The sequence below is a fragment of the Amblyraja radiata genome, chromosome 46 (genome assembly GCF_010909765.2).
Source record: "Amblyraja radiata isolate CabotCenter1 chromosome 46, sAmbRad1.1.pri, whole genome shotgun sequence".
NCBI lineage: Eukaryota > Metazoa > Chordata > Chondrichthyes > Rajiformes > Rajidae > Amblyraja > Amblyraja radiata.
The window spans coordinates 4,095,347-4,113,129 of NC_046001.1; the positions used below are offsets into that span (position 1 = coordinate 4,095,347).

General features: G+C 50.4%; 1 protein-coding gene across 4 annotated transcripts in view; it reads right to left on the reverse strand.

The window, feature by feature from the left end:
* Window positions 1–17,783, reverse strand: part of LOC116968817 (natural resistance-associated macrophage protein 2-like) — a 61,628-nt gene that overhangs the window by 13,156 nt on the left and 30,689 nt on the right. For all 4 annotated transcript variants that reach the window (XM_033015721.1, XM_033015722.1, XM_033015723.1 and 1 more), the window contains exons 7-13: window positions 15,526–15,596; window positions 9,419–9,486; window positions 7,298–7,453; window positions 6,396–6,554; window positions 3,236–3,322; window positions 2,276–2,395; window positions 1,268–1,417 (exon numbers count right to left, since the gene is read on the reverse strand). In XM_033015721.1, the coding sequence (XP_032871612.1) occupies window positions 1,268–1,417; window positions 2,276–2,395; window positions 3,236–3,322; window positions 6,396–6,554; window positions 7,298–7,453; window positions 9,419–9,486; window positions 15,526–15,596 (811 nt within the window). The remainder of the gene's footprint in view (window positions 1–1,267; window positions 1,418–2,275; window positions 2,396–3,235; window positions 3,323–6,395; window positions 6,555–7,297; window positions 7,454–9,418; window positions 9,487–15,525; window positions 15,597–17,783) is intronic.

Consider the following 17,783-nt stretch of genomic DNA (forward strand, 5'->3'; position numbering starts at 1 on the left):
AAGTCGGCCACGGATGTCGGCTATGGGAAATTCCACAGCCCCGGCCGTGGGGGGGGGGGGCAAATTCCACCCGCTGATTGGCCACGGAAGTCCCGATGAGGTCGAGATCGGCCGCCTCACCCGGCCTAGGCGCCACATTTTCGGGGGGGGGGGGGGGGGGGGGGGATTCAAGCCCACTCTTGGAATTTTGTCCGGATTATAGGAGGTGCTGGACTAGCATTTGCCGCATAATCGGTGGTGGACCTCTATGAGGAAGGTGGTCTTTGGTTGCAGAATGATACATGAATGAGTTGGTAAAACAGTGGATTGGATTTAATCCTGAAACGAATGAGGTGATGCATTTTGTGAAGACTGATACGTCTTGAACAGACACAATGAATGGCAAGTCGCAAGGAAGCGCTGAAAAGCAGGGGGACGCTGGGCATCTGGATCGGCACGGATGTTGGGCCAAAGGACATGTTTTTGTGCTATACGACTCTGTGTCTTATCTTTGGTGTAGACCAGCATCTGCAGTTCCTTCCGACACAAAATGCTGGAGCAACTCAGCACGACAGAGTAAAGGAGGTCGCGGCGCCTTCACACCCTCGTTGGTTTTGCATACAGCCCGTCACCAATCATAGCCCGTGTGCAGATAAGGGCAATTAGTGCGTCTGACCTTGGAGCTGATATGGAGCGCTTGAGGCTGGACCTTCTCGAGAGGCTGTTGGCGAGCCGCCAGCAGTGACAGGCTGTACGCAAAACCAACGTGGGCGTGAAGGCGCCAACCTGAAACGTCACCCATTCCTTCTATCCAGAGATGCCGCCTGTCCCGCTGAGTTATAGCTCTGTCCCACGGTACGAGTTCATTCCAAGAGCTATCCCGAGTTTATTAAAAAAATTAAAAAATAAAAAATCACTCGTGGTAAGCACGGAGAATGAACTTAGCGGGTACGTCGGAGCTCGGGGACGTCTCTTAGCGGGTCGTTACGCTAACGGCAGTTACTCAGGAAGACTCGCTAACGGCAGGTAAGCACGGGAAGACTCGTGAAGATTTTTCAACATGTTGAAAAATGTCCACGAGAGCCCCGAGTACCGACAAGCGGCCATTACCGTAAATCTCCGAGTTAGAATCAGGGCAAACTCGGGAGAACTCTTGGAATGAACTCGTACCGTGGGACAGGGCTTTTACACCAGCATTTTGTGCCCATCTATATGACTGTGTTATAAAGCCATGTTATTAATACAAGATTTTTTATTTTTATTTTTTTGAAAAAGGGAATCACCTCACCTGCATACTCTGAAGAACATTGAGGAAATCATTCATCCCAGTTAAACGTTCGACATCCTGGAACAACGCCACCAGTAGTGTTGGGGTTATAGCGATAGATCGAGTGAACAGAACACGGGCAAATCGAGACCATGACAAGTTGAGGAAGCCCTGTGATTAAAAATATCAACGTAGGTGGGATGAGTAGTTGCTCAGTGATCGGATACTCTCTGCACGTTGAACTGCACTTGGTGTAGTTTAGAGATACAGCACGGAAACAGGCCCTTCGGCCCACCGAGTCCGTACCGACCAGCGACATTAACACTACCCTACACATATGGGGGACAATTTGACATTTATACCAAGCCAATTAACCTGCAAACCTGGTGGACACAAAATGCTGGAGAAACTCAGCGGGTGAGGCAGCATCTATGGAGAGAAGGAATTGGCGACGTTTCGGGCCGAGACCCTTCTTCTTGGACCCGAAACGTCGCCAATTCCTTCTCTCCACAGATGCTGCCTCACCCGCTGAGTTTCTCCACCATTTTGTGTCTACCTTGGATTTTACCAGCACCTGCCGTTCTTTCTTAAACCTACAAACCTGTACGTCGTTGTGGGACCATGTTCAGGGCCTGTCATCACCTCTCACGACCATAGGTGCCAGCAGTCGCCTGTAAAGGTCGCGTAAGTGGGACAGGCCCTTAATCCTGTATCTGTACAGTGTAAATGGCTCGATTGTAATCATGTATGGTCTTTCCGCTGACTGGTTAGCACGCAACAGAAGCTTTTCGCCTTACACGTGACAATAAACTAAACTCGAACCAAACTTGAAAATTCCACCATGAACTTGTAAGTCGAGAGACGCCAATGCAAAGAGGAGACAAAAATCAAATCGGGGAAAGGGAGTTTGGGCGGGAGGGCAGGAGAGAGAGAGATTCACACCAAATCCTCCTCGCGACGCACACAGGGCTGAACAAGAGACATCTCGGAATAACAATCATTGCACACAGACTCTGAAGTAAAAATTACCTCCATGACAAACTGTCCAGAGTACGTTCCTGTCATGGTTGAACTCTGACCTGCAGCCAGGATACCAATGGCCCAGATGTAGAGAGCAGCACCACCAAAACAGCAGCCCAGCACCACACCCTGAGATCAAGAGAAAAGGATGGTTATGCGATAGTGCAGCCATGTTCTCCCTCATTAAAATGTAACTGTTCTGCACCATCAGCTGGGCCCGTTTATTGTACGCCTATAACAACACACATTGGAAGGGTGGTGGGAGAGATTTGAGATACTAGAACCATACAGTATTTCATCCAAGGTAGACAAAAATGCCGGAGAAACTCAGCGGGTGAGACAGCATCTATGGAGCGAAGGAAATAGGCAATGTTTCGGGTCGAAACCCTTCTTCAGACTGCTCAGTTTCTCCAGCATTTTTGTCTACCTTCGATTTTCTAGCATCTGCAGTTCCTTCTTAAACATCTTAAGTATTTAATCCAACCCACAGAAGCCCCCCTCAAGATATGTAGATCACGACACACAACCAGACCACAGGTCTATTGTACCCAGGGAATCTCAACAAGGTACACTTGTATTTTGTTGTGTTCTCAAACGCAATACAGTTACAGTCAGGGGCGGAAATCCTGGGGGGTACCGGGGGGGACACGTCGCCCCCCCAAGCTTTGAGAGGTGGGGGACAATCCCCCCCCCCCATGTTTTGTCATCCAGACTTTTATCAGCCGCTTTCTAAGCCCGCCTTTCAGCCCGCCAAGAAATTGTGCCCCCCGGTCCCCCCCCCCATGTTTTGATAGCAATTTCCGTGCCTGGTTAGTTTCATTTTCATCAAACTGCTCTACCCCTTGTGTGAGGCCGGCCACAAACTGGAGGAACAGCACCTCATATTCCACTTGGGTAGCCTACGACCCAGCGGTATGAACATTGAATTCTCCAACGTGTAGGATCTCATTTCTGGGCCACTCCACTTACCCCTTTATAAATGTTGACATCTAAAGTCTTGTTGTTCATGGGGAAGAGATTAGCATGCGGACTGCTGTTGTTCAAACAGATCTCGTGCTTCAAAAGGGAAAAACATGGCGTCAAATACAAGACACGGCAATGTGATACCATTCACCTCTTTTTAAGCTGCGTCAATGCATAGAACCGAGACAAGGCACAGCTCAATACCACAGCGACATTTTGTTTACCGCCTAACTAACCGAGTCCACGCCGACCAGCGATCACCTGTCCACTGGTTCGATCCTACGCTCTCAGGATTACTTACAGCAGCCAATTAACCTACAAACCTGCACGTCTTTGGAGTGTGGCCGGAAACCTGAGCACCCGGAGAAAGCCCTCGCGGGTTACGGGGAGAACGTAAAACTCCAGACAGACAGCACCCGTAGTCAGGACGGAACCCGGGTCTCTGGTGCGGTGAAGGGCCTGTCCCACTTGGCCGTCATTTACGCGACAGGCCCGTAGTGATTGACGCGCGACTGTCGTGCGCGTCATCATGCGCCCGCACAGCCGTCTAGAGCGCGTGACGTCATTTGAAGATAGACACAAAATGCAGGAGTAACGCAGCGGGACAGGCAGCATCTCTGGAGAGAAGGAATGGATGATGTTTCGGGTCACTACCCTTCTACAGTCTGAACGTCACCCATTGCTTCTCTCCAGAGATGCTGCCGGTCCCCGCTGAGTTACTCCTGCATTTTGTGTCGATCTCCAATCGTCTTGGCCCCGCTCTGCCGAGCTCGGCGATCACTTGCTGCTATTGTAGATGAGACGTTGCGCCGCGCCAGGGTCTTGGGCCTGTCCCACTTTGGCCGTCAGTTACGCGACAGGCCAGTGGCGCGCGAAGGAGTGGCGGTGCTCATAGAAACATAGAAAATAGGTGCAGGAGGAGGCCATTCGGCCCTTCGAGCCAGTACCGCCATTCATTGTGATCATGGCTGATCGTCCCCAATCAATAACCCGTGCCTGCCTTCTCCCCATACCCCTTGATTCCACTAGCCCCTAGAGCTCTATCTAACTCTCTCTTAAATCCATCCAGTGATTTGGCCTCCTCTGCCCTCTGTGGCAGGGAATTCCACAAATTCACAACTCTCTGGGTGAAAAAGTTTTTGTTCTCACCTCAGTCTTAAATGGCCTCCCCTTTATTCCTTGCCCTCCAGACCCTGGCTACAAGGGACACTCTCCTGCTCCCTTGGAGAGACATCCTTTTTTTTAAATTTATTTATTTTTTTATTTTTTTTTATTTTTATTTTTTATAAATTTATTCAATTATTAAAAAATAATATTACACTACAATAAAACAAGCCAGAACCCACCACCATAATACAATACAAACATGTAATAAACTACTATACAACTATGATACAATCCTTATTGAGGATACATTCAACACCCTGCGGAGCCCAGCGGTCCCGGAACTCCCTCAGGGTGCCCGCAGACAGGGCGTATTCCCTTTCTAATCCCACCCGGGCACGAACGTAACCCCGGAAAAGGGGCAGGCAGCTGGCTCGGGTAGAGCCCTCCACCGTCTGGCGCCGTGACTCGCGGATGGCCAGCTTGGCCAGGCCCAGGAGCAACCCAACCAGGACATCTTCAGCCCTACCCTCTCCCCTTCGCACAGGGTGTCCAAAGATGAGGATGGTGGGTGAAAAATGCAGCCAGAAGGCAAGGAGCAGCCCCTTTAGATATTCAAACAGTGGCTGCAGCCTCACGCACTCCATGTACACGTGGTACACAGACTCTTCCAGCCCGCAAAAGTGGCAGGCGGCTGGCGAGTCTGTGAACCGCGAGAGAAACAGGTTGCAGGGAACACCTCGGTGCAATACCCTCCACCCCAGGTCCCCAATGTAGAGGGGGAGAATCCCTGCGTAGAGGGACCCCCACCGGGGGCCCCGCTCGCGACCGGAAGGGAACACCGACCGCCACTTGGTGTCCGGACGGTGGACCAGAGCGAGGAAGTGCAGGGTGTGGAGGAGGAGCCTGTACAGGACACGCCTCCCTGCATCTCGGAGGGAGACGAAGGGTGTCGAGGAAAGGCGGCTCAAATTGTGTGGGACCGGCTCCCGGGATGGATTACGGCGCCTTGGTCCGATGAGTACTTCCGGCTGAGCGGGGGCTTGCTCAACCACCAGTACTCCACACGTTTGAGCCCCCCGGTCACCCGATGGGGCGGGACAGGGGCCGGCTGCTCTCAAGCCCGGGCCGTCACCCTCCGCCGGTGGAGGTGGGGCCTGGTCAACGGCAACCAGGTTCCAGACTCTCAACAAGTCCCTGTAGAAGCCAGGCATCCCCATCAGGACCGCACGGCTGACCCCCACCATCGGGATCCGCGTACCTCCTTGAAGGCAGCGGCTCCGTTGGAAAAAGTGCGTTGCCAGCACGTGCCACCTGGGAGGATGCCCTGAGTACAGGTATCTCTGCAAGGTCCTGAGGCGGAGAGCCGCCACCTTGGTGCGAATGCACACCAGCGACTGACTGCCCTCCTCGATCGGGAGACTCAGGACCGCTGCAGAGACCCAGTGCTTTCCGTTGCCCCAGAAGAAGTCCGCCAACTTCTTCTGGATGATCCCAGCAAAGGTGGCTGATGGGACCAATGTGGTCAATCTGTACCAGAGCATGGAGGCCACGAGTTGGTTAATGACCAACACCCTGCCCCGGTACGAAAGCACTCTGAGGAGACCCGCCCAGCGCCCCAGCCGGGTGACGACTTTCACCTCCAGCTCCTGCCAGTTCGCCAGCCAGGTCTCCGCACCGGGACTCAGGTAGACTCCCAGGTAGAGGAGGTGTGTGGTACTCCACGTGAAAGACCTCATCTCCTCCGGGAGGGAGTCCACCTGCCAGGGACCCACCAAGAGTCCAGAACATTTCCCCCAGTTGATCCTGGCAGAGGAGGCTGCCGAGAAGACTCGTTGGCACTCATGCATCCTCTGCAGGTCGACGGGGTCGGTGACCATGAGGAGCACGTCATTGGCATAGACCGAGAGGACCACCTCCATGTCCGGCTCGCGTAGAACCATGCCCGTCAACTTCCTCCGAAGCAGACTAAGGAATGGCTCCACGCAGATGGCGTACAGTTGGCCAGACATGGGGTTGGAGAGACATCCTTGGCATGGAGTGAACTCACTCCCACACTCACCATTTGCTCGTTGGTCTTGTTGTAAAAAGCCTCCGCAAACACCGAGACCACAAAGACGTTGATGAGGAAGGACAAAAACAAAGCCAGGCAGGCTTCGATGAAGAAGTAACGATTGGCTTCCTTCACTTCCTTCTTATTTGCTCGATTCACATCTCTGGACTGAGAGAGGGGGGGGAGGAAGAGAGAGAGAGAGAGAGTGAGAGAGAGAGAGAGAGAGAGAGAGAGAGTGAGAATATATCAGCTGCAGCTTTTCAGACAGCAGCGGAGTGAAAAGCATTTCAAAAACAATGAGACAATAAATGTAATAATCCTTTACAGTCATGTCCCAACCCAGCTACAGCCTGCCTCACGGGGGGAACATAGACTCCGTACAAAGACCGTAGTCAGCATCACTCCCTCCTTATACTGGCTGTTTTCCTCTAAGCTCTCAGTGCTGGTAAAAGGTCACGACTCGAAACGTCGACCATCCCCAGGCGCCTCAAAAATTGACCCACCTCACAAAATGATTCACCGGAAACTGGAGGAGCAGCATCAGCACTTCAACTCCCCCTCCCATTACGAATCCGACCTTTCTGTCCTGGGCCTCCTCCATTGCCAGAGGGAGCATCACCGGAAACTGGAGGAGCAGCACCTCATATTCTGCTTGGGCAGTCCGCACCCTAGCGGCATAAACATTGAATTCTCCAATTTCCGGTAGCCCTTGCAGTCTCCTCCCCTTCTCAGCTCTCCCTCAGCCCTCTGTCTCCTCCTCTTCCTTTCTTCTCCCCCCCCCCCCCCCCCCCCCCACCCCCCAAAGAAGGGTTTTGGCCCAAAACGTTGCCTATTTCCTTTGCTCCAGAGATGCTGCCACACCCGCTGAGTTTCTCCAGCATTTTTGTCTACCTGCTCTCTTGAATACTCACTTTGACCAAGGCAGAGTGCAGGTAGATATTGTGAGGCATGATGACAGCTCCAATGATTCCAACTGCCTGTTCCAACTGGCGGGTCCCGCAGCCTTCACAGTAGGGGACAAACATCCCCTTCAGCAACTGTGCCTGGTCTGGCTTTACTGTCACATACTGTGGGGCAGAAAACAGTCAAATAGCAACATGCCACCCCAAAATTCATTCTTTAATTATGGGTTAATAACAGCAAAAAAACTCATACTTAAATTCTGGAAAAATGCTACTATACCAACGCTTAAAATGTGGATTAGTAATATGTTGGACACAGCACACCTGGAAGAAATGAGACTCCTCCTAATAGATAAACAAGACCAATTCTTAACGAGTTGGTCTCCATTGATTGATTTCTTGAATTCATGTGGCGCAACTGTATCGTAAAAATCAAAAGTTTCAGGTATGGGTGAAAGATGATCAAGAATATAAAAAATCATCTCCTTGCGGCGATATGATAATCTCCTGCTTTCTTTTCTTGCTTATTTCTTTTCCTCACTATTTATTTTTCTTCCTTTTTATTCACACACACTAGACTTTCCTCTATTCTTTACTATCTCTTTCTTTCTTATTTCTCCCGTTAAAAAAAAGGAAGTTGTACAGAGAATGTATTATGTTAACATCATTTTGGAAACCTGTAAAAAGGTGCCACTGTATTGTACTTACTTCTAATGAAATTAATAAAATTAAATTTAAAAAAAAGCAAAATGCCATCCAAATGTCTAAACTCTCCATATAGGCACCCTGCGTCACCCTGGGATGGCGGGACTGTCATATCAGGAAAGATTGAAAAGACTAGGCTTGTATTCACTGGAGTTTAGAAGGATGAGGGTGCGGGTCTTATAGAAACATATAAAATTATAAAAGGACTGGACAAGCTAGATGCAGGAAAAATGTTCCCAATATTGGGCGAGTCCAGAACCAGGGGCCACAGGCTTAGAATAAAGGGGAGGCCATTTAAGACTGAGGTGAGAAAAAAAAATGTTCAGCCAGAGAGTTGTGAATTTGTGGAATTCCCTGCCACAGAGGGCAGTAGAGGCCAAGTCACTGGATGGATTTAAGAGAGAGTTGGATAGAGCTCTAGGGGCTAGTGGAGTCAAGGGATATGGGGAGAAGGCAGGCACGGGTTATTGATTGGGGATGATCAGCCAGGATCACAATGAATGGCGGTGCTGGCATGAAGGGCCGAATGGCCTCCTCCTGCACCTATTTTCCATGTTTCTATGATAGTACAACCTTTAAAACCCAGCACAATTGGTTCGGAGAAGCCAGACTGTATATAAACACTGTCATGGCTTTGATTAGTTTGGTTAATAATACCGCATGGAAACAGGCCCTTCGGCCCACTAAGTCTGCGCCGGCCAGCGATCACCCCGTAGACCAACACTATCCTACACACAATCTACAATTTCACCAAAGCCAATTAGCCTACAAACTGGCACGTATTAGGAGTGTGGGAGGACAGCCGAGATCCTGGGAAAACGCACGCGGGTCACGGGCAGAACGTACAAACTCTGTACAGACAGCACCCGTGGTCAGGATGGAACCCGGGTCTCTGGTGTTCTGAGGCAGCAACTCTACCGCTGCGCCCCCGTGCCGCCCGCTTTTCTTTTACCTGTTCTGCTCATTGCATCCTAAAAATGCCCACAATTTGTGATAAGGAATGTTGAAGAAGGAACTGCAGATGTTGGAAAATCAAAGGTAGACAAAAGTGCTGGAGAAACTCAGCGGGTGCGTCAGCATCTATTGAGCGAAGGAAATAGGCAACGTTTCGGGACGAAGAAGTCTGAAGAAGGGTTTCAGCCCGAAACGTTGCCCATTTCCTTCGCTCCATAGATGCTGCCGCACCCGCTGAGTTTCTCCAGCACTTTTGTCTGCCTTGTGATAAGGAATAGTCCTTTCATGAATACACATTGACTGTGTTTGGGGCTGTCTCAATGTTAAACGACCAAACACAAGCATGTGAAAGCCAGAAGATTCTCCACATGTTATGCATCACCTACTAAAACAGAGAAAGGCCAAGGAGATTAGAGTTCAAATGTTTACAAATCGAAAAGCTTCTGACACTTCAAATTCATCCACCCTTACCTCGTATCCAAATGTAACAGCCATAACTAGGATGAGGAATCCAAAGAAAGCTTCCAGTTTTCTTAAACCTGAAGCAGAAGTATTCAGTTAGAAACTTTTACTAAGGACATTATCACATGGCAAAATGCTTCATAGACATTAAGTTATAGTCCTGTCCCACGGTACGAGTTCATTCCAAGAGATCACCAGAGTTTTAAAAAAAAAATCAGACTCGTGGTAAGCACGGAGAATGAACGTAGCGGGTACGTCGGAGCTCGGGGACATCTCTTAGCGGCTCGTAACGCTAACGGCAGGTACTTGGGAAGACTTGCTAACGGCAGGTAAACATGTTGAAAAATGTCCACGAGAGCCCCAAGTACCGATGAGTGGCCATTACCGTAAATCTCCCGAGTTCGAATCAGGGCAGACTCGGGAGAACTCTTGGAATGAACTCATACCGTGAGACAGGGCTTTTATTTGGAAATGGAGTGAGCTATGGATTATCAAAGTCTGTCTAAAAGCCGTATAATTTAGTTTAGTTTTAGAGATACAGCACGGAAACAGGCCCTTCGGCCCACCGAGTCCGCACCGACCAGCGATCCCCGCACACTAACACTACCCTACACACACTAGGGATAATTTACATTTATGCCAAGCCAATTATCCTACGAACCCGCACATCTTTGGAGTGTGGGAGGAAACCGAAGATCTCGGAGAAAACCCACGCGGTCACGGGGAGAATGTACAAACTCCACACAGACAGCACCCGTAGTCGGGATCAATCCCGGGTTTCTGGCGCTGCAAGTGCTGTAAGGCAGCAACTCTACCGCTGCGCCACCGTGCCACCACACTTCATTAACAAATGGTTAATTAAAATAACTTCAAAGAAACGCCGAACTAAGATGAATGGTTTAATTAATGTCAGCCAATGTTAAGTAAAAGTGCTTTATTTCTTTTCTAGCTTAATTATTAACATGTTTTTTCCAAGTGTTTCGGAATGTCTCCAATCATCGGAGGCATTTCAAACAACGGATAAACCTTTGGTGTGGGATGGGATCTTCATTCCCACGACCTGCACTAAATCTGCTGATCCTGGTTCAGTGTCGGAAGGAACTGCAGATGCTGGCTGACACCGAAGATGGACGCAAAATGCTGGAGTAACTCAGCGGGCCAGGCAGCATCTCTGGACAGGTGTGAAGGAGGATCTTGGACCCGTTCCTTCTATCCAGAGATGCTGCCTGCCTGTCCCGCTGGGTTACTCCAGTTTTGTGGGTGTCTCTGTTCCTGGTTCAGATTCGGGTTTGTTACTGTGACGGTACAGTGAGAAGCTTCGAGCCCGTGGCCATGGAGGGCAGGTTCAAGCCACGGGCTGGCACCAACACCATCCATCCAGCCCATCGGGCATGATGCAGATTCAAGAGCAGCTACGCTCGGCAGCAAACTGCGCGCCCGACCTCATGCATCCACTTCCCAGCACGGCGAGTTGTACAACAAGCAATCTTTACGGTCAAAGTGAATAGTACAGACGAGTGCTACCTCGATTAAATATGGACAAACGAGCAAAATAAGGTTCAGTGCAGAGCTGCAGGTGATCCTCCTGCCTGCCTGCTCTTCGCGAGGCCTGGCCTGGGGAGAGCCGTCGAGAGCTCAGTGGCGTTTTACAATAGACAATAGGTGCAGGAGTAGGCCATTCAATGTGATCATGGCTGATCATCCACAATCAGTACCCCATTCCTGCCTTCTCCCCATATCCCCTGACTCCGCTATTTTTAAGAGCCCTATCTATCTCTCTCTTGAATGTATTCAGAGCACCGGCCTCCACCGCCCTCCGAGGCAGAGATTTCCACAGACTCACCACTCTCTGTGTGAAAAAGTGTTTCCTCGTCTTTTAAAGACTTCCACAGAATGCCAAGCGTTTTCTTTATAGCGCGGAAACAGGCCCTTCAGCCAACCGAGTCTGTGTCGACCAGACATCAACCCCCCTACACATTTGGGACAAGTTGCAATTTTAACCAAAGCCTACGTAAACTACAAACGTGTACGGTCTTTGGAGTGTGGGAGGGAACCGGAGCACTTGGATGAAACCCAAGCAGGTCACGGGGAGAACGTGCAAACTCCGCACAGACAGCACCCGTAGTCAGGATTGGAACTCGGGTCTCTGGCGCTGTGAGGCAGCAGCTCTACCCGCTGCGCCACCCCGCTCCTTGTATAAACCCCCTTCCAGGTTTATCAGTTGCCTGCGAAAGGTGTACCAGCATCTCATGGCAAGAAGCAAGAGCAACGATGAGAGACAGGGGCTGGCTCGCGATACACAAAAGCAGCGGCAAAGGGCAGAGGTGCCCAGAGGAACCCGATGAAGAATTAAACTGCACAGCAGCAGGCATCCTCTGGAAGCTGAGGTAGTGGGTGACACCATTCACTGTGGACAAGCCTACACCGAGGGACACAAAAGCCACCACCATGGTCAAAGCAAGGGCAGCTGCCACGTCTTACCCGGGTGGCACTCTCACCCCTGCGTTGCATTTCACTGTAAGGCAGCAACTCTACCGCTGTGCCACCGTGACACACACGGCTGGAAACAGGCAGAGCTCCTCACATCGCAACAGGTGCTGCAAGGTGGCTGTTGCTGTATGGGTCCAAGTCCCCTCTTGGTCTCAGAAGCGTGCAACAATGCGCGGGGATAGCTAGTCGCCAAGAAACACTTTCGGCAGCAGACAAAGATGCTGGAGAAACTCAGCGGGTGCAGCAGCATCTATGGAGCGGAGGAAATAGGCAACGTTTCGCCCCGAGATAGAGACAGAGCGATATAACCTGCCTTCAACTCAGGAGGAAGATCTGTTAGACAAAAATGCTGGAGAAACTCAGCGGGTGCAGCAGCATCTATGGAGCGAAGGAAATAGGCAACGTTTCGTCCCGAAACGTTGCCTATTTCCTTCGCTCCATAGATGCTGCTGCACCCGCTGAGTTTCTCCAGCATTTTTGTCTACCTTCGATTTTCCAGCATCTGCAGCTCCTTCTTAAACACTATCGGCGGCTCTGTGTACAGCACAAAGAGTCTGCAAAGAAAGCTGGCTGCAAAGTTGCTTGTTCGTAGCAAGGTGCATTCCACAGTGCAACATGTAATTTGCGCCCCAAAAGAATGCGGATACAAAAAAGGGCAACGCTTCTTTGTCCATTCTGCAGAGGATGCAAAAGGACCATGCTTCGCTCTGCGTCTTCCTCGGCACGCGTGTTAAATTAATGCCACTGGACCCTTCTGCATTCTTCTCATGTTGGGACATGCACCCACTCAATCTGCCATTCAAACCTGCGCTTTAACAGAAAGACAACCTTCAAACAAAGCCGGAATTCAAAGGTAAAGATCCCCTTCAAATTAATTTACCTAAAGGTTAGTTTGGAGATACAGACCCTTCAGCCCACCAAGCGCACACCGACTAACAAGTCTATCCAGCACAAAAGGGACAATTTTACAGAAGCCAATTAACCTACAAACCTGTACATCTTTGGGATGTGGAAGGAAACCGGAGCACCCGGAGAAAACCCACGCCGGTCACGGGGTGAAGGTACAAACTCCGTACAGACAGCACCCGTAGTTAGGATGGAACCCGGGTCTCTGGCGCTGCGAGGCAGCAACTCTACCGCTGCGCCACTATCACGGTTAATTTTCTTTCATGAAAAACGGGTTTTTAATTACCTCACCTAACTACGCCCTTCAGAAAGGAGGCTTGACTGCCCACTTGTATTTCCCAGTTGGAGGACAGCCCAAAGACACTGGGCCGGTTCAGACTAGCAGCCATCCAGCAGCTCCACGGTGCTCTGCAGGCTAATTGCCCTGTGCATGCCTGGGTGTTCTGGATTGCTGTACCTGCATGTACACACTGGAGTTTCGAAGGATGAGAGGGAATCTTATTGAAACATATAAGATTGTTAAGGGTTTGGACACGCTAGAGGCAGGAAACATGTTCCCGATGTTGGGGGAGTCCAGAACCAGGGGCCACACACAGTTTAACAATAAGGGGTAAGCCATTTAGAACGGAGACGAGGAAACACTTTTACTCAGAGAGTTGTGAGTCTGTGGAATTCTCTGCCTCAGAGGGCGGTGGAGGCCGGTTCTCTGGATGCTTTCAAGAGAGAGCTAGATAGGGTTCTTGAAGATAGCGGAGTCAGGGGATATGGGGAGAAGGCAGGAACAGGGTACTGATTGGGGATGATCAGACATTGAATGGCGGTGCTGGCTTGAAGGGCCGAATGGCCTACTCCTGCATCTAATGTCTAATGACCTCTCAGTCTGCTGCTGAGTTCAGCCCTCACACAGTGGGGACCAAGAGGCCTGCGAAGAGCCCAGTGAATGATGCTTCAACCACCGCCTTGACCAGAGTCAGACAAAACTAGGCTCGCAGCCCAGCCCCATCAAGCTGCAGCTCCACGAATTGTAATCCATCGAGCTTCAGTACGTGTTCCCTGCCTTTCCCTGCCTTAAAGTATATTTACCGTCAGTATCGGCACAAAAAGCTGGAGTAAAGGGCCTGTCCCACTTGGTCGTCATTTGCGCGTCACGCAGACGGCGTGCAAAGATTTTGTACATCACAAAATCCTGCGACGCCGCGCGCTGCCACACGCCACTGCCTATGTCATCGTGCATCGTGACGTGTAAATGTTGTCTCTGTTGGTATCAATGTCTGCCAGGCTCCGAGCTCCATTTGGCGGGTGGTAGAGCGGGCACCCAGAGATGACATGGTTGGCTGTTTGTTGCTCTGCTCCACATTCACAGGCTGGAGTAACTCAGCGGGACAGGCAGCATCTCTGGAGAAAAGGAATAGGTGACGTTTCAGGTCGAGACCCTTCTTCAGACAGTCGGGGGAAAGGGAAGCTAGAGATATAGACGGTGATGTAGAGAGAGATATAGGACAAATGAAGGGTCTCGACCTGAAACGTCACCCATTCCTTCTCTCCAGAGATGCTGCCCGTCCCGCTGAGTTACTACAGCATGTGAATGTGGAGCAGAACAACACACAGCCAACCATGTCATCTCTGGGTGCCCGCTCTACCACCCACCAAATGGAGCTCTGTCAGGGCCTGGCAGACATTGAGGCAGGGACAACAACCTGGCTGCTCAACACCCGGCTTGAGAAGAAGACTCCAGCATTTTGTGTCTATCTTCGGTTTAAGCCAGCATCTGCAGTTCCTTCCTACAATTGACCATCAGTATAGTTGGATAGTGGTACCCAGCAGTTCCTGCTATCTCCCACTGAGGGTACTGGCCAAGACCCAAAACTGAACAGGCAATGATTCCCCCAACAGGGGCAAGGAAGGGGAAGCTTTCAAATCCATGGCATGAAATGTTCACAATGCCTACTTGTGATGCCAACATCATAATTTCGGATCAGTGGATAAGCATTCTGCTAGACACATTATTTATGCTTCTGCCTCTCGTCAGATTACTCCTACACTAGGACCAAGACCAGCCACTCGCCAAAGTACGTTCAGTCAATCGCTGACCTCACTCACTCCCCAAAGTATGCCATGTCAGCCACTTGCTCGCGAGTGCCCTCTCAACCTTCAGTCAGTCAACTAATCCCGAGGCCCCTCTGCACCCGAAGCCCGCCGCAAGTGATAGGAGCAGAATGAGGCCATTCGGCCCATCAAGCCTACGCCGCCATGCGATCGTTGCGGATCTATCTCTCCCCCTCGACCCCATTCTCCTGCCTTCTCCCGGTAGCCCGACACCCGTACTAATCCTTGTCCCATGCTCAGTCAGACCTAAACCCCCACCTGATGCTGTGCTCGTGGTCTGCCTGTGCCCCCCACTTTCATCCGAATTCTTTATCAATTGTTCCCCAACCACTTCCTTCTGAGTCGTTCACTCAACAACAACCTTCACCCCCCCCCCCTCCCCAACTCACCCCCCCCCCCCCCCACTCACCCTATGTTCAGCCTCTCATTCCCAGAACATCTCCTGCCATTTTGTTGCCCCTGCTCGGCTAATCAGAAGGCAACTTTTCCCTCCAACTCCTCACCTCATGCCCTATCATTCACTCCCCAGATACAGGGGGATGCATCGTTCTCAACAAGCCCCTCCACCCCGTACTCCACAAGTTGCTGTCTCTCATTTCGTCCCGTCAACTTACCATATTTGTCCAAAAACAGGAACACAAACGTGTCTACAATAGTAATTAACACTCCGCCCCACAGGGGAATCCTAAACACACAAAAAAGGGAAGAGAAGCATCAAGGTGAGCAACATTATTACACATCTTTACAGAATATCCCTTTTTTCCCTGCTAAAAAAACGTTGCGGCATTTGGCGCGCACAATCCGGCAACGATTTGCTATCAGGAAGGATACGGAATCAACAGCACTTTCACCCTTTTAAACCCAGAGCCATACAGCGTGGAAACAGGCCCAGCTTGCCCACGCCACCCAACATGTCCCATCTACACTAGATTTGAACACGCATCTGGAGTATAGTGTGCAGTTTTGTTCCCCTAAGTTGAGGAAGGACATTCTTGCTATTGAGGGAGTGCAGCGTAGGTTTACAAGGTTAATTCCTGGGATGGCGGGACTGTCATATGCTGGGAGAATGGAGCAGCTGGGCTTGTACATTCTGGAGTTTAGAAGGATGAGAGGGCATCTCATTGAAACATAAGATTGTTAAGGGTTTGGACACGCTAGAGGCAGGAAACATGTTCCCGATGTTGGGGGAGTCCAGAACCAGGGGCCACACAGTTTAAGAATAAGGAGTAAGCAATTTAGACGAGGAAGGACTTTTCACAGAGAGTGGTGAGTCCGTGGAATTCTCTGCCTCAGGTGGAGGCAGGTTCTCTGGATGCTTTCAAGAGAGAGCTAGATAAGGCTCTTAAAAATAGCGGAGTCAGGGGATATGGGGAGAAGGCAGGAACGGGGTAGTGATTGGGGATGATAAGCCATGATCACATTGAATGGTGGTGCTGGCTCGAAGGGCCAAATGGCCTACTCCTGCACCTATTGTCTATTTCTAAATAATTAACCTATTGTAGCGGAGACTCGCAGGAGTCCAGCCAAAAACTAGTTGGACACGAGTTGCGTGCACTAGACGTGTCTAATCTCTCTAATACAGCTCCCTCCTCCTTTAAGGACACGGGCTTTAATACCAAACCAGGTACCGACCCCGTGACTAGCGACTCCCACACCAAGACGCCGCCCTCTAGAGCCGATGGTTCGTTGTGACCATGGGTTAACATAACAAGAACACTATATATTTTTTAAGAATGAAAGGTTTTGCGAGGTTTGCAGGTCATGTTACAATTGTACAAGACGTTGGTGAGTCGAGGCCACATTTGGAACATTGTGTTCAGTTTTGGAAAGATGTTGGACTTTGGAAATGTGAAATCAAAACCAGACGATTCCCACTGCCCCAACTCACTCCCTCTCTCCACAGATGCTGCCTGACCTCACGAGTGCCTGGAACTCGGTGCCGGGGGCTGCATATACAACAGTGGCGCTCAAGAGACTTTTGGATAAGCAGGTAGACAAGAATGCCGGAGAAACTCAGCGGGTGAGGCAGCATAAGAAAATAGGCAACGATTCGGGCCGAAACCCTTCTTCAGCCTGGACTATTTCACGTGGATATGCAGTGGAATGGAGGGATATGGATCGCGTGCAGGCAGATACGAGTTGGTCCTGGCATCATGTACGGCACAGACATTGTGGGCCGAAGGGCCTGTTCCTGTGCTGCAAACGGCAATAATATTGCTTGGAACGGATGCAAAAATCAACCAGAGCATTAAAATACCTGGTGACGTTTTATAGGTTGCAGAAAAATAAAGCAGAGTTGGAAGTTTTTAAACCAGAAAGCCAAACAAATGCATTGTGGCCACCAGTGCTTGAAAGCAGAATTTGCGTCTTATAATAATTGCCCCATAGGATCGCGTAAAGAGCTTAATAATCATTGAAGTAGTCACTTCGATAACGTAGCAGCTGATTTGCGCACAGAGAGCCCCTGGAAACGTCAAACGACCGGATCAAATGTGGGACGGCCGAGGTGAGAATGCTGATCCAGGGCACCATTAAAGTTGTCTGCGTTTCCTCCCAACCACGCGGCTGGATATTGTGCCCAGCTACGTGTGCTGAACTAAGACCTCACGTCGCTGCCCAGTTACAATCATGCTGGTCAAAGAGTGCCGCACTTCCTCACAACGGCACTAAACTCTATCCTCAAGAGCCTGTCCCACTTTCACCACCTAATTCACGACCTCTTCCGAGTTTGCCCGCGACTCATACTCGCAGCATGGTCGTCACGAGGTCGTAGGTAGGTCGTGATGCTAGTCGTAGGTGTTCGTGGCATCAAGTAGGTCGGGGCGTTTTTTCAACATGATAGAAACATAGAAAATAGGTGCACGTTGGAGGC